This window comes from Vanessa cardui, chromosome 18 (assembly GCF_905220365.1).
Source record: "Vanessa cardui chromosome 18, ilVanCard2.1, whole genome shotgun sequence".
In the NCBI taxonomy this organism is placed as follows: Eukaryota; Metazoa; Arthropoda; class Insecta; order Lepidoptera; family Nymphalidae; genus Vanessa; species Vanessa cardui.
This window is the reverse complement of record NC_061140.1, coordinates 7,188,227-7,204,260: the sequence shown is the minus strand read 5'-3', so window position 1 is coordinate 7,204,260 and position 16,034 is coordinate 7,188,227. Positions and strand designations below refer to the sequence as shown.

General features: G+C 31.0%; 2 protein-coding genes across 2 annotated transcripts; both read left to right on the top strand.

The window, feature by feature from the left end:
• The first annotated feature begins 31 nt into the window (after positions 1-31).
• LOC124537456 (ejaculatory bulb-specific protein 3-like) lies at positions 32-1,509 on the top strand. Its single transcript, XM_047114310.1, has 2 exons — positions 32-281; positions 1,158-1,509. The coding sequence occupies exons 1-2, from the start codon at positions 101-103 to the stop codon at positions 1,340-1,342; spliced, it is 366 nt and encodes a 121-aa protein (XP_046970266.1). The 5' UTR covers positions 32-100; the 3' UTR covers positions 1,343-1,509.
• A 1,951-nt stretch (positions 1,510-3,460) lies between these two features.
• On the top strand, positions 3,461-15,201 carry LOC124537558. Its single transcript, XM_047114433.1, has 7 exons — positions 3,461-3,559; positions 4,372-4,553; positions 6,620-6,802; positions 9,060-9,226; positions 12,939-13,066; positions 13,524-13,714; positions 14,735-15,201. The coding sequence occupies exons 2-7, from the start codon at positions 4,376-4,378 to the stop codon at positions 14,917-14,919; spliced, it is 1,032 nt and encodes a 343-aa protein (XP_046970389.1). The 5' UTR covers positions 3,461-3,559; positions 4,372-4,375; the 3' UTR covers positions 14,920-15,201.
• The last annotated feature ends 833 nt before the right edge of the window (positions 15,202-16,034 follow it).

The following is a 16,034-nucleotide window of genomic DNA, read 5'->3' as shown; positions in this document are numbered from 1 at the left end:
ATTAGTATAATATTTGAGCATTTAAATTTTATTTAAAATATTGCATATAAAATATATTTACAAATTTAAATTTACTTTAATTTTTAGAATATATTTCAAGATGAAGACAATTGCACTTCTAGTCGTGTTGACTGTTGTGGCAGCTGACATCGAGTTCTACAAGACGGCCAATGATAATTACGACATTAAAGCACTAATTGCTAACGCGACTGAACTGCAGGCATTTTTGGATTGCTTTCAAGATAGAGCCCCGTGCAGTGAACTGACAGCTAGCTACAAAAGTATGTCTTATGTTTTATTAACTCGCTTTTATTAGCTTCACTTGTAACTATTAATGTAAGAAAACCTTGGAATCCTTATTTGACCCACTTCCCGGTCTTCGATAAGGATGAGAATTTGCGCACGCTCTGAGTTCTGATGACAATAGGTACATGATTATTAATTAAACGTCATTACAAATCCAATATGGCGTCCTCTCCAAGATCGCGAACTGGCTGTTTGAAGTCCATCACCATGATATGGATATCAAATGAAAGGATTGGCTGTCAGGAATACGAAAAAATTGTTACGTGACTTAAATCCAATATGGCTATTTTCTAATTTTTAGTGCGTGCTAATACCGTTTTGTTTTAGTTTTTTAACTATTTTTTTTGGGCAAACGCTCTATTTGTTATTTTTTTTGCATGCTAAAACTTTATTTAGTTGTCTAAACTATTGTTTGGATAGTATATGACTGAATATAAATTGTATTTAATTATTTTCCGTTGCGAATCAAATACATTTTTTTTAGCAGGCGTGATTGTTCAATTTTGAATTAGTCAAAGAGATATATTTTCAAATCATCGTCATCACCAAAGATTGAAATACGTTTAGTTTGTATTCATTTCTTTTTTTTTACCCAATGTCGCATATATCACTCAAAAATATATTGTCTTGCCTTTACAAATTCCCCTTAAGAGATGTTGATGATGCTCAATAATTTGTAAATTTTTCATTCACACAACGCATTTCTGTTTTCTTTTTCTCAATTCCTAAAAGTGACGTTTAGGTCTTCAGCTTTTGTGTTTATGTAATAGGTATATTTGTTACTTTTCAAATGTTTAGCATCGATACCAAATAAGTATTATTTTGATACTAAATTGTTCGATTTGTTCCAGAAAACATCCCCGAAGCTGTCGTGCAGGCTTGCAAAAAATGTAATCCAAGTCAGAAACACATGTTTCGACAATTCCTAGAAGGGGTCAAAAAAGTTGTACCTAAGGAATATAATGAGTTTAGACAAAAATTTGATCCCGAGAACAAATATTTTGATGCATTGGAAAAAGAATTATCGAAATTCTAAATAAATGAAAGTATTGAATCGTTTAAACTTTTATATATATCCAAAGACCGGTCTGAAGAACTTACAATATAGGGCTCAATGTAAGTGAGCGAAAATACCATAATTGTATTGCTTATTGTTTTCTGTATAACTTTTTATTTTTTGCAATAAAAAACACTAATAAATAACAATTGTATTATTTCAACATATTTAATTATCATTAATACGCGTAATATAATTTATAAATATTTTATTTAATATTAAATATGTAACCGCCTGATAAATAATTAAAGCAATTTCTATTTTAGACCTATTGATTAATTTATTTACTCTTTTTGTTTTGTAAGTATATCGTAAATATATTCTATTCTCTTGTTATAACGATTAATCAAGTTTGCTAAGTTGTGCAGCTATTCCAGCAGTTATTTGTATCAACTGTCACTTCCACGTCTTAAACCGACATTATGCGGTTATTGATAATATTATAACCAAAGTAATTTAACCTAATGGTGAAGTTGCCCGACTTTAATTAACGTATAGCGTTACTGTAACTCAAGTATTGCTTGTTTACAAGCAATACTTGAGTACCTTCTGGACATATACATATGTTCGAGTCATATGTAAACAGTTAGTGTGTGAATTTTACTTTAATGTTTTACAATTTTTGAATGAATTAAGTCATATAGTAATTAATTGTATTGGAAATCAATGGTTTAGAAATTTGAATTATTATGATATTATTTGGTTCATTTGTGACGTTATACTTTTATTTTTTTTATTTATAACTGTTGTTATATTTTTTATTTAAATAGAGTACCTTTGATTCGTATTATACATTTCAAATTAAAGCTAAGACTGGCATCAGGTTAAAACTCAGTAGTTACTATTATAGCAGTAAAGTACAATATTTTTGTATATATATATTTTAGAAATTAATCAATATTATAAGGATTGAGTCCTTACTTTATATCTTTATTATAATAATGAATGTATTAATAAATATTTTTTAATACATTCATTATTATAATACCTTTAACCTTTTATCAGTGTTTTTTTTTACATGAGCTTTAAATGTTTTAATAGTTATCAATTATGTACCTCAAGAAGGATGTATTAACTTTGCGAAGTCGGAAACTAGGGTATAATCTAATATACCCTAGCTTTTCTACTCGTGCTTATACAATATTTTCACCGTTTCTTCCAAAAATATCTATATTATTGTATAAAAAATTTGCATTGTCCTATTTATATACGTACTGTAAAACAACTGTAATTATACCCACATCACAAGAAATATGTTGATGGGTGATGATAACTCATACTGACAAAATATGTTATCAGGTTTAGTTTTTCTTTCTTTTGATAAATGCTTTTGAATTAAAATAATAACTAGACTCTTTTACACGTTAATAAATCGCCGTTTTTCAGGATTAAATAAGAGAAGACCCAGCAGGAAATTTAAAAAGTTTAATTTTCCTGCCAATTATACGATAAAAGTTCTTTTGTGATCCTACTACATTAATGATTAGAAATTGATTTTTGATTCGTTTACAACAACGTAGTTATTTATTTAAAAAAAAACTGACTGAAACTACTAATATGTATTTAAGAAGTCGATTTCTTAGCATAACCAAATCAAAGACCGTAAAAAAGCTATATTTTTTGTTTATTTAAATAGGACTGAATGAATGAATGAATGTTGGGTAAAATTTGAGAAATAATATTTTTTGTTAAATTGAGCTGGAACACAATTCTGAACTCAAAACCGGTTCACCTCATTACTTCGGTTCGATTCGACTTTATTTAACGAAACCTTGTATGTATTTGCTGCAACTGTGCTCCTAATTACCCTTTGTAAATAATACCAATAATGCAAGTACCGACAAAACCACAGAGAATCGTTATAAATAAAAATATATCGTATTTCTTTAAATGTCACGGGATTATGTAAATCAAATTCTGTTATGCAGGAGATATCTCGTCATCTTGGAAGTGTTTATTTATAAATCTCATGCTATTGTTTCTAAAACGAATTCTATGCACGTTTTATAGTAAAAAAAAGCGTAGCAACATCGGAATCACTCATGACACTTGTAAAATCTTTATCGACAACATTTTTCTTTAATATGCAAATAGCCTTGTCGGATCACAGGAATATGTATATAAAGGGTGATCTTAAACCTCAGAAGCACTCGTCTTTGTATTCCCCGTGGACTAGGACTCGAAATATCATTACAGGTAAGACCTTGTAATTATATCACTGGCAACATTTGTCTCTTATATAACGATGTTATTTTTATTTGGTTCGTTTGTGATGCAATTTTGAGTGGCAACTGTCGTAATTTATTGGTAAACATGAAGCCGGTTTTTGTTAATATTTTTTTCTTATCGCGTTCAAGTAAAAATACAAGATCCATGGAAAAACATGGCGCATTAATTTCGTATTTTCATTGACTTTACTTTTGATAAATTTATTCCTTTATTTTATGGTAATATCCGCAAATTTACAATAACAATAAAAAATAAAATATTGCTATTAGGATTAATAAAAGTAATTTCTTTTTTGTCAAAATAAAGTTTATTTAAATGTTCTATTTATGACCACGTTCACTTCACTTAAAACAACCATAGCGGACTGTATATGCAGACTATACCCAATAGCCTAAGAAAATTATAGTGCACAATTAGTTAAGGTTGGATTATCTATTAGGCAGCGTTGGGAGCGGCCTAGGTATCCTGCACCTGTAAATAAATATTTGTGTTATTTTTTATAGTTATTTCGGGCCCCGTTGTCTAGGAGCTCAAAATGGTTAATCTGGTTTGGCAATTAGTGTACTTGTAAACACAAGACCAGTCTATCCTCTCGTTGTCTTTATCTGACGGAACATACTAAGGATATAATTACTAATAACAATTCTTAGTTGTCTTTCAAACGAAATAATTTGTTTGACCTTGAAACAATACTAAAGATTTGATCTATGATACGTTGTTTAGTGTATATTATATATATAATTAGTATTAAATTCTCATTTTTATAATATCATCCGCAGAAATATGAAGTGTTTAATTGTGCTCTCCGCATTATTGTTTTTCACTGCTGCTGAATTATACAGCAGTGAAAATGACGATTTGGATATTGAAGCTGTAGTTGGTGATCCTGATACCCTGAAAGTGTTTCTCGATTGCTTCATTGACAAAGGGACTTGTAACGAACAAACAGCCGACTTTAAGAGTGAGTACAGTCCATATTTTTTTACTGTCAATAATTTTATAAGATAATGTTTCAAGTTGCGTTTTGATTGGGGAGAAATAGTATTTATACCGCAGCGGTCTAACGAAATTGTCCTTTTAATATAAGTTATTTCCACAATACTGTAAAAAATCCTTTCAAAGCAAAGGTATCCTGGACCCAGTAGCGGATTTACAAATTTGCCGCTATTAGCCTAGTAGGCAATTCAATTTTTGCCGCTACTACTGACTTTTGAAAATCAATACGTTAGTTTAGTTCACAATCATATTAATTACATTTATTCTGATATTATAACTTTGTGATTTTTGTTCTATCGTCCTCATTACATGGGCTTTCTCCCGTTATTAGTATGATTATAAATTAAGTGATATCATATGATATTTTTTATTTCTGTAAGATTTACAAATTTGGGCTAAATTAGGCTCCTTAGTCTACCCTTCTTAGTCTATTGGTAAATCCGTCACTGCCTGGACCTCATATAATTGTGCAAGGCCTTTTAATTTTTTTCTTAGATATGTTAATAAGAAGTAACATGTGTTATATAAATGCATCTTATTAATTAAAACGCGGAATAAGTTTAATATGCTCGCATTTTGACGTGATGAAGGTAAGCGTTACTATTCGGTAATTTAGGGAAATAAAGATAACATCTTATTAATTTTGCTGTATTATTATAATTTATTCATATTTCTTTTTACGTTCATATTTAGTAAATTTCGTGTTATTCTGACTGTACCATTAATCGCCACAAAAAACGAAACGTGATTTCCAGTCGAGACAAAAAATTGTTTCGTCGAGAAGATTTATATAATTTTATTGTAAACAGCGTTTGACGCTTATTGTTGTCAGTTTAAAGTTTAAAACGGATAAATAAGTTTGGAGATATACCTATGTATATAAATATATTAATATTATAAATGGAAATGGGAAAACCAACACCCTAAAACGCGAGCAAAACCGTGGGCGAAAGCTAGTTTATGTATACGTTTTGGCGTCAGTCATCTATCGTCAATATCTTACTCTCTCTAAAAAGTTACGGCAAAGTTTTAATAATAATTTTCATTAAAAAAATCACATTGTAAAACTAGTAAAATATTGTAGTAGAAAAAACATAAATTTAGAAAATTGTGGTAAATTTGTAAATGGTGATTCTTGGTATCAAGCAACTCGGAATATGCGAATTTTAACTAAATATCAAGGTATAAAAACCAAACAAATACCAGCAATTATTTGTTTCAATTTTAAGTAACGTAAATTTTTCAATACTAAGTTTCAACCTTATAATCTTCAGATGAAGAAGCCTTAGCCTAGCAATGGAAGATTTATAGTTTGGTACTTTGTTAGAAGTAAATATTTTTTAACGTAGGAAATAAATTGCTAACGGAATATTGCAGAAACCACAATTTACCTCGATTTAAAAACAACACTCATGTCGCAAGTGCCGGGCGAGCATTTAAGCAATTTTTTGTATTTATATTTAAATGTATCGTAAAATTTCATGGTTACATTTTAATAATCACCAAAATTACACACTATTAATCTTCCTTTTTTGCTTTGTAACCAAAAAGTTTTTATATATTTTGAGGGCATTGTTTTTTTATGGTATAGGTTGGCGGACGAGCATATGGGCCACCTGATGGTAAGTGGTCACCCATAGGCAATGACGCTGTAAGAAATATTAACTATTCCTTACATCGTCAATGTGCCACCAACCTTGGAAACTAATATGTTATGTCCCTTGTGCCTGTAGTTACACTGGCTCACTCACCCTTCAGACCGGACACAACAATAATGAGTACTGTTATTTGGCGGTAGAATAACTGATGAGTGGGTGGTAAATACCCAGACGGGCTTGCACAAAGCCCTACCACCAAGATGCTACTGCTTCTTCCTCCATAATATTATACATATTAGAGTATTCAACAAGAAATTAACCAATCTATTGTATGAATTACAAATTGGTGTAATATAATAAAATGCCATAGTGCCTAGCTCGAGATTAATACTACAAAATAGAATTAATGTGTTTTTTTTTTAACCATTTGCAGAAGACATACCGGAAGCTGTTGTCGAAGGATGTGCCAAGTGTACTGCAGCTCAAAAGCATATCTTCAAACGTTTCCTAGAAGTACTCAAGGTGAAAAATCCAGAAGGCTACCAGTCGTTCAAACAAAAGTACGACGCTCAAGACAAATACTTTGCCGCATTGGAAACAGCTATTGCAAATGCTTAAGAAATGTTTAATAACTTGAACGATAATATTGATTTTGATTTAAATACATGAATGTTTAAATTTTTCTATTTTATTTTATTATTTACATTACCTTACTAATTACTATTATATTACGATGATAAAGCAAGAGAAATCACAATATTATTGACTAATCTGATCTGAAGATTTTAAAATAAAACCGTAATTAAAAAATGAAGTTTTTAGGCCATGTATATTAGCATATACCCAAATACTGTAATGTTATACAATGCATACAACAACAACAGCCTGTAAACTCCCACTGCTGGGCTTAAGGCCTCCTCTCCCTTTGAGGAGAAGGCTTGGAACATATTCCACCACGCTGTTCCAATACGGGTTGGTGGAATACACATGTGGCAGAATTTCTATGAAATTTGTCACATGCAGGTTTCCTCACGATGTTTTCCTTCACCGCTGAGCACGAGATGAATTATAAAGACAAATTAAGCACATGAATCAGCGGTGCTTGCCTTGGTTTAACTAATATACAAGATATATAATAAAATACTCTTAAGCGTTTCATACGAAGTCAATGGATTAAACCTATTTTAGTTACATGTTTTTAGAGACTTATGCTCTTCTAAATCATTTTTTTTAAATTGGGTAGAAATTGATATTTGTTTTGATTTCTTTCATAAGGGCATATGTCCATCTACGAGTATAATGAGATGTACATATTTGAAGTCATGTATATTTATGCACTCGTACGTAATGTCGGGATGCCTCAACGCTTTTTGTATAGCCTCTTGATTTTTATTTGAAGGTTAATGGTCAAATTGTCTGATGTTTTAAATAGATGGGATCGTAAAATCCACACCATTTTATTTAGTTCATTCAGATACATTCAACATTAGAGCGTTATTATCATAATATATATTTTTATCTTATTTCTTAAATTTTTTTTCAGGTTAATATGGTTAAAATAGTTTTTTTGTTTTTGTTAATTTGTTCCGCATTTGCTGAAGATACATTTTACGATAGGCGTTATGATTATTACGATGTTGATCATTTTGTGGAAAATCTTAGGCTGTTAAACAAATATTTGGACTGTTTTTTAGACCAAGGCCCGTGTACTCCTGTGGGAAGAGTGTTCAAAGGTACGTTAATCGTTATCTTATTTTAATATGATTTTTCCATAATTACTTCCATTATCAAATAAATATTGTTATATAATCTAGCCTGTCATAGCATTTTTTAATCATTTTACATAAATACTTGTTAGATAAATAATACAAAATAATATTTTCCATTTTACTTAGGCAATTCTAATAATTTATCCTTCTTAAATTTTATTGAATAAATTATACAGTAACGAGTAAATCTACGACTGTGATTTTATACAACACATACATATTTCATATTTACTGAGTTAGTTGTTTCAATGCAAATAAAAAACGATTCAAAAAATTTTTAATCGACATATATTAGCGCACATACTCATAACCCAACAATGTAGTTTTGTCCTACAACAGCTGGTGATAATATTCTTTTTTTTACATACATTATTGACATTGCTTTCGAATAAAGAATATATTGATTTGTACCGCCTATAAATTAAATGATACAAATCGTTTTCCCTTACAAAATCGACTACGTATATAATATCTGAACAATAAAAAAGATATCTTATATCTCCGAGGGCTGCTGTTAGTGCGACATATGACTTTTTCCAAATAAGTCCTAGGAGATAGGAGTCTTGAGATAGGAGGAGGAGGAGTCTTAGTCCAGTCATGGGACATGTGTAGATTGTTACTTAAAATTATATACTACATACATATATAAAAATCTACTTACAAATCAACATATAAACTGTCAATATTTCTCCCTCTCACTTCAAACTATCATATTTAAAGCCTTTTTGCACTAAAGTAATCAGGACGTTATGACTAAATCTCGTAAAGGATATTTGAGTCTAATGCTTGAAATAGACATCAAGAATAAGATAAATTGATGAACAGACAAGATAAGAGAAGTAAAAAAATAATAATTGCTGGTTAGAGCGACTATTTTGTTACTTTTCTTAAACGGCCTTTTATTTACCTACAATGTTGTTCTTGAACTAAAATGCAACAATTATGTGGTTATATACTATACTTGTTATATCTCTACGTATATAATGCATATGTTAAATAAACACATTAACTGTGTAAATTGTAATCACTAATATGTGATCAAATATCACAAAGAAAAAATATATTTCTGTAATGTATGCTTAAAATAAGTTGTTTATATTCTAGCGGTGCTACCAGAAATCGTTCGGACAGCGTGTTCCAAATGTTCGCCGTCACAGAAGAGATTCGCTGGCAGAACATTCGAGGCTTTCAAAAAATATATACCAGAAAAATACGACGAGCTTAAACGTAAACTCGATCCACAAAACAAATACTTCGCAACCTTTGAAATGGTCATATCAAGATCTTGAGTTATGTAATAGTTCATAAATGTAGGGTAAGTAACGAACACAATACGACATGACCGGTATGAGGACATAATATCGGATTTTGTTGGTTATGAACTTTGTAATAAAAAGGAATTGAATCTTTCTTTAAATATACAACGCAATTAGGTTATTTCGTCACGGAATAACAACATTTGTGACATGGATAAACATATCGAAATATTACGAAAAACAAACATTTTCTATCCGCCACATTTGCACGCGGTTTCACTGGTTTAGGGCACCCGGGTGGTGGTGGTGATCTCTTTGTACCGTCTTCCACACAATGTCCTATTTCAAACACCCCTGAATACTTGAAGGGAAAACAAAATGAAGGACAATTACATAGTTAGCGCAATAGACACACTTTCGAACTTTTAATATCAGGATATATTAATTGGAATTAGTTTTATTATTTATTGATTATAAATAATCTATTTCGGTCCAAATGATTATGACAGTATAATTTGCAGAACACACAGTAATAAAGTTAAACTACTTATTTTCTAAACTAGTAATAAAGATTTTTACTAATTGAAATATAAAATATCTATTTATCAAAATAGCATCATCTCTCTTAAACATGACATTGCCAGAATATTTAGTATAGATTCACAGCATAATCAAGAAAAAAAACAAAGAAACGTTTCTAAAGAAGTCAATAAATAGTTGGAAGTCTCGTCAGTCTTGGGTGTCTGATGTCTTATTTGTATTTATGAACCTTCGAAAAGCTACTATATAACTAATATCCTCCTTCGATCAAAAGGCAAACGTGTACGTAAATGGTCACAAATCTAGGCTATATAGAATACCTAAGCTGAGTTATCGTGTTATGTATCGAAATATTGTATTCCCGATATTGTAAGGTAAATTGCTCGTTTTAGCATAAGTATTTTGAATCCAATTTTAGCTTAAAATTGATGATGTACATTTCAAAATAATTATATCGAGATCATGCTACGATATAACGACCTCCGTGTTCGAGTGGTGTGTACACCGGTTTTCATGGGTACGCCACTCCGAGATCCCGGGTAAGATTCCCGGCCGAGTCTATGTAGATTATAATTAGTTTTCTATGTTGTCTTGGGTGTGGGTGTTCGTGGTATTGTCGTTGCTTCTGCTTTTCCATAACACGGGTGCTTTAGCTACTTACATTGGGATCAGAGTAATGTATGTATGTATGATGTTGTCTCATATTATATATCACTCTTAATTTATATTAATATAATAAATATTACGAAGTAGGGACGGTTCTTCTACGACAACTTCATCTCGTGCTCGGCGATGAAAATGCCACGAGTTAACAATGCTGTATTGGATGAAATTCTGCTACATTTATATCCGCCAACCTGTATTGCTGTAGTGTGAAGGATATGACCATCTATTCATTTTAGTGCTACTAGTCCATAACCCAACTATTCATTTTAGCATTTATATTGCAGTTAAAGCGTTAAAGGACACGTCATTCCGCCATTCCTAATTTAGCTTCTTCCCCCGTTGTGTGATAATTGGTAATAAATCTTCACATGTTTTGAAACATTAAAATATAATTAGAAATAAATTAAGGCATTGAAATGTAGTATCAGGAATCTGATTTGAATAAATATTTTTGCTCTAGATAGCTCATATATTATAGTTAAGCTACATAACATTAGCAGGGCCTAGTGACCAAGTTGGGACCCCTAATATGCCATATGGTCTCTCTACGCTTTTTCAGCTACGTAAAATATTTTTATACAACAATTCTAGGATAATTTTAGTAAACAACGAAAATATAATTATTACATCCCATCAGCCTGTTTATTAAATAGAGATTAAAACAGATATTTCGCTTAAAAAAACAGTTATTTTTTTAAAAAATAATTTAACAATTTTTGATCCTAGCCAAAGGCATCTAGGTAGCTTTTTACAATGCCCAATTGATACTATCAGACTGAACATCATACTGATTCATTAGCGCTGAGCAATAATGCATTACGCGGGTGAAACCGAGCGGAACAATTAGTTATCAAAATAGCCGCATACTTTAATGTAACAGTGGAAATTTTATCGGCTAATGGGAGTCTTAATTTGTTATCAAATGTTTGTGTACTATACCATGCCGTATTATTCCGAAAATAAATATTAAATAACGATTATCCGGTTTTAGGAACATAGTTTAATTTGTTAAACGGGATTTTTAGTTAAAAATGTGTTTAAGAATAAATCATATTTAAGAATAGAATACTATGTATTTGTTCAAACATTTATTGTTAAGAATTAAACGTGGAAAACGAATATTCATTGTATAAATGCTATTAAACTGAAAACATCTTGCAAAATCATCCTGCCTATAAAATATGAATACTTTGACATTTTGAACAACAGGTAACTCATTGCTGTCGTTTGTTTTCGAATGATTAAATTAAAATAGAATCCGCTTGTCGTATTTATTTAGAAATGGGATAGATTTGAAAAATAATTTGCTTCGCTTTACTTTAATTTTAGCAACATTAATTTTATTATACCTTCTCAGAAAAATCATCTGACGCTCGCTCATAAGTGAAATCAATTATTGCGCGATTTCCCGGCTTCCTGTTAGACAGTTCCGTCCCTGTCCACGTAATATAGTGTATGTATAAGTGTATGCTTTCGAGAATAATTTTTTCCATCGAAAAAATAATACTTTTAATTTTTCTTTCTATAAAGGAACATCAATCGTTTAGCTGAGCCATGGGAGCAGCATGTTTAGTTAGCTAATTCAGATTTAATTTAAACTTTTTGTTTATATGATTTTGTAGTTTTACAATATCTGACTACATTCTATTTTGTTATAAATAAATCAATGATAAGTAATATGGTATTATTGCTTTTACAAACTTTTTTTGGAAAAAACGATAATATAGCTATAGTTTTGTTTTTAATTTTTTAGGTTAGTTTTTAATTTATTTGTAATAAATGAATTACATTTTATATTTAAAATGTAATTTATAAATTAGATACGAAGAATACGCAATAAGCAATGTGAAATATCGTTAAATTAATCTTAATTAACAAATGTTACCAGTTGCGTTAATTATGTAACATTAGAATCCACAAGATATTTAATAGTATTTTAAAAGTATTAGGGTTCGGTAAATGATAAAGAACCCTAGGCTAAATTTAAATATATAGGAAAATTGTTTTTTGTGGTAGGCCCTTGCACAAGTCTGTCTATGTACCACCCACTCATCAGATACTCTACTTCTAAACACCAATACTCAGTATTTTTGTCTCCGGGTTGAAGTGTCAGTGAGCGAGTATAACTGCAGGCACAAATGATAACACAATCTTAGTTTCCAATAATGGTGGTGCATTGGTGTGATATGGGTGTTGGTGACCACTTACTCTCAGTTACATAAAAAAAAGCCATGACACTAAAAAAATAGAGATTTTTGCTTTCAGTTATTTTAGATTATATCGATGTAATTTTGTAACTTCATGTCGATATTCTAAGGAATAATACTCAGTGATCATAATATTGAAGTCAATATATCTTCCTTACTTACCTCGGGCTGGGAATTTTGAATTGCTCAATATGGTTTCCTGGTATATTCAGCAACCAATCTTTATATGAAGGATTTCAACAACTGTGATGGTGCTTAATTTATGCTAAAAAATATTTAACAATAGCTCTTATGATCGTCACCCAAAGGTTTAGAATCGCGTATGGGCTAGGTGCTGTATTTGGTCTGTGCGGCGGCAAAGAGGTGGTTTAATGGTCGTCGATATAAAAGCACTGTCGCTTTCTGCGGCGGCTAGTTCTTTGGGTCCTATAGAGAGTAAAAGGTGGGTTAACGAACTGCATAATACTGCAATCAGTGTCACCGGCAATCGAATTGTGATAGTGTTACGCAATTATGGTCGCAATATTCTCGTAACCCAGTGTGATACTTACGGATCATAGATTTGACGTTTTTTGCCACTAATCTCTTTCATTACGTGATTCACTAAATGTTTTACAAGTTACAATAAATATATTAATATTAAGCAAGCTGTGTATCCTGTAATTTAATTTACATCGTCATTCTAACGTCCTTTGTTGATACAGTGAATCTCATTGGTATTAATTGATATTCTGATCCTGGCCGAGCATTGTCATCAAATAAACCAGATGCTTAATATTCGTGGCGCAGCATATTTGCTTCATTGTCTTTTTAATCGCATATAACTATTCTTTTTCTCACTTATAGTTTGTTCGAATTCACGTGTGAAGTTTAATATTTGAATATTTTTTTATTTTCAGAATAATAAAGATGAAGACTTTAGTTGTTTTGGCTTGCCTGGTTCTATCGGTGTTGGCTGCTGATAAGTACAACTCGAAATATGATAACTTCGACGTGGAAACGTTGATTACAAACGAGAGGCTCCTTAAATCGTATGTCAACTGCTTCTTAGACAAAGGCAGATGCACAGCAGAAGGATCTGATTTTAAAAGTAAGTTGAAAAATTATTCTATATTTAAATCTTAATCAGCTTATCTTTATAACATAAACAGGAGCATATGCTTACTCAAAAAAGATAATGGGCAAAAAAAAAAAAAACCATTTAGTAAAATTCTAAGAGGGTCATATGTGCTCTTTATTTATATAGATCACCATCAACCTTTAGGTGTTGTTGAAAGTATTAGGTATATATTTTTTGTATACGAGTAAAAAGTACATCAACGTTCTATTTACTCGTGAATCAGGGATCATTTCATTAGGTAAAGTACTTTGTCAAAATGGAATCAGTATGGTGATGCAGTGGATGTATATTTGAAATAAATGTAAACTATATATACCTATAATGGTTAATCGTATTCAAATTATTTCGTCGACTAGAATGCACAAAGGTGTATTGAAAAAATGTTCTCATTATGAGATCAGTAATACTTCCAAATACCATATAATCACGGCATTAATATATTTGTTACTTTATGTACATTAAACAATCGTTTTTTGATTCCATGCTACACCAATAAGCCTTTCAACATTATTTCAATATGAACACACTCTCGGTCAAAGCTGTATGCGTAATGCTTACTAAGTACGTTACATACGTATATTCAACCTGTCAAAGTGCTCAGGATAAATGGCGTGTTACTTGCATAAAAAGGTCGAGGTCAAGGCCTTTGGCGAACACACTATGAAGCAACATTTTAAATATAAAATGTAACTTTTTCTTCGCTTTTTCTTTTGTATTCAAAGTCACATTATTGGTATAGGACTTTGTTTAGTTCCTGGGTACCGCCCATTCATCAATCATTCTGCTGCCATTCTTAATATTTTGTATTCCTATATCCCAATTTTAATGATGATTTACCTAGTATAACTTAATTAAATAATTATGATATTATGATTGAAAACGCATTGACAGCAGTGCATTAAGAATATGTTCGTTATATATTAATGTGTATGGTCCAACCATATGCTTAAATGTAAGACATTTTCTCAAATATTACATATTCTATTTCAGAAACATTACCCGAAGCCGTCGAAACAGTGTGCGGCAAATGTACTGAGAAGCAAAAGGCTAACATAAGGAAAGTCATTAAGGCTATTCAACAGAAATTCCCGAAACAATGGGAGGAGCTCGTTAAGAAAAATGATCCTTCCGGAAAACACCGTGCCAACTTCGAGAAATTCATCCAGGGTAGCTAAATAGCTCAAAGCTTTAGCTTAGCCAATTAAAATTAGCATTTAAGTGATATATTAATAAGGTTTAATTTCAATATTTCAAATAAAATACAAATTTGTATTGAGATTTGTGATAGATCTAAGGAAGGTGAGTGATTCTTAACGTTGGTTGAGATTCATTGTGATATGATATTGTTTGCGTCGTGTTGAAGAAACCATTTGAAGATGGTGGAAAATGTTTATTTATTATTCGCATTGGTGTTGACTGATTGTAATAAATGATAAAATATATTTGTTTCTTTTTTATTTTGAGTATTATTTTATATCACATAGCTTTGAAATCCAAATAGGTTTAATATTTAAGTCACCTTCTAAGTCTAAAAAGCAGTTTTGGTCGCTTTATTTTATTTATTTTTTCCTATATAGAGATTGTTGTCACCAATATTTATAATTCTCTTTGTACTAAATACGAGAATCGTGTTAAGTGTAAAAACATAAACAAAAAAAAAATTAAGACAAACTTCAAAAAAATTATACCATATTAAACTGAAAACATAACATATTTTTAGTTAATCGGCCACAAGGACAGCACTGTTACGTTGCGAATACTGATTCCAAAAGTAACTGATTACTATTGAAAAGGTTTACGAAATTAATAATCCCAATGAAGTTGAAGAAGGGACAAGGGACATACCATATTCGCTCCAAAGGCTTGTGGCTTATTGGTGCGATGTAAGCAGTAATTATTATTTCTTACAGAACCAATGTCATTGGTGGTGACCATTTACCATTAGGTGATCATGCCCACCTGCCTATTATATAATAAAAAAATACATTAAGCCACCAATATGTTAACTGATGAAACATATGATAGTACGATTAGATATGAATATATGCTCGGTCAAACATTGAATGATTAGGTAAGAATATTAGAGGCAGTGAAGGCAAGCAACTGCATGTGTGTTTGTGTGTCGTGGGGTCAGTTGCGCAGCGCTGCAGCGTGGTGATGTAAGCGCGGCAGTTGTATAACGCCTATATTTATCCCTGCTGGGAAATTAAGTGCGAATCTTTTATGACTATATTTATATTATAATTAACATGTATATTCGTCCAGATCACTTGTAAGCATCACGATTTTC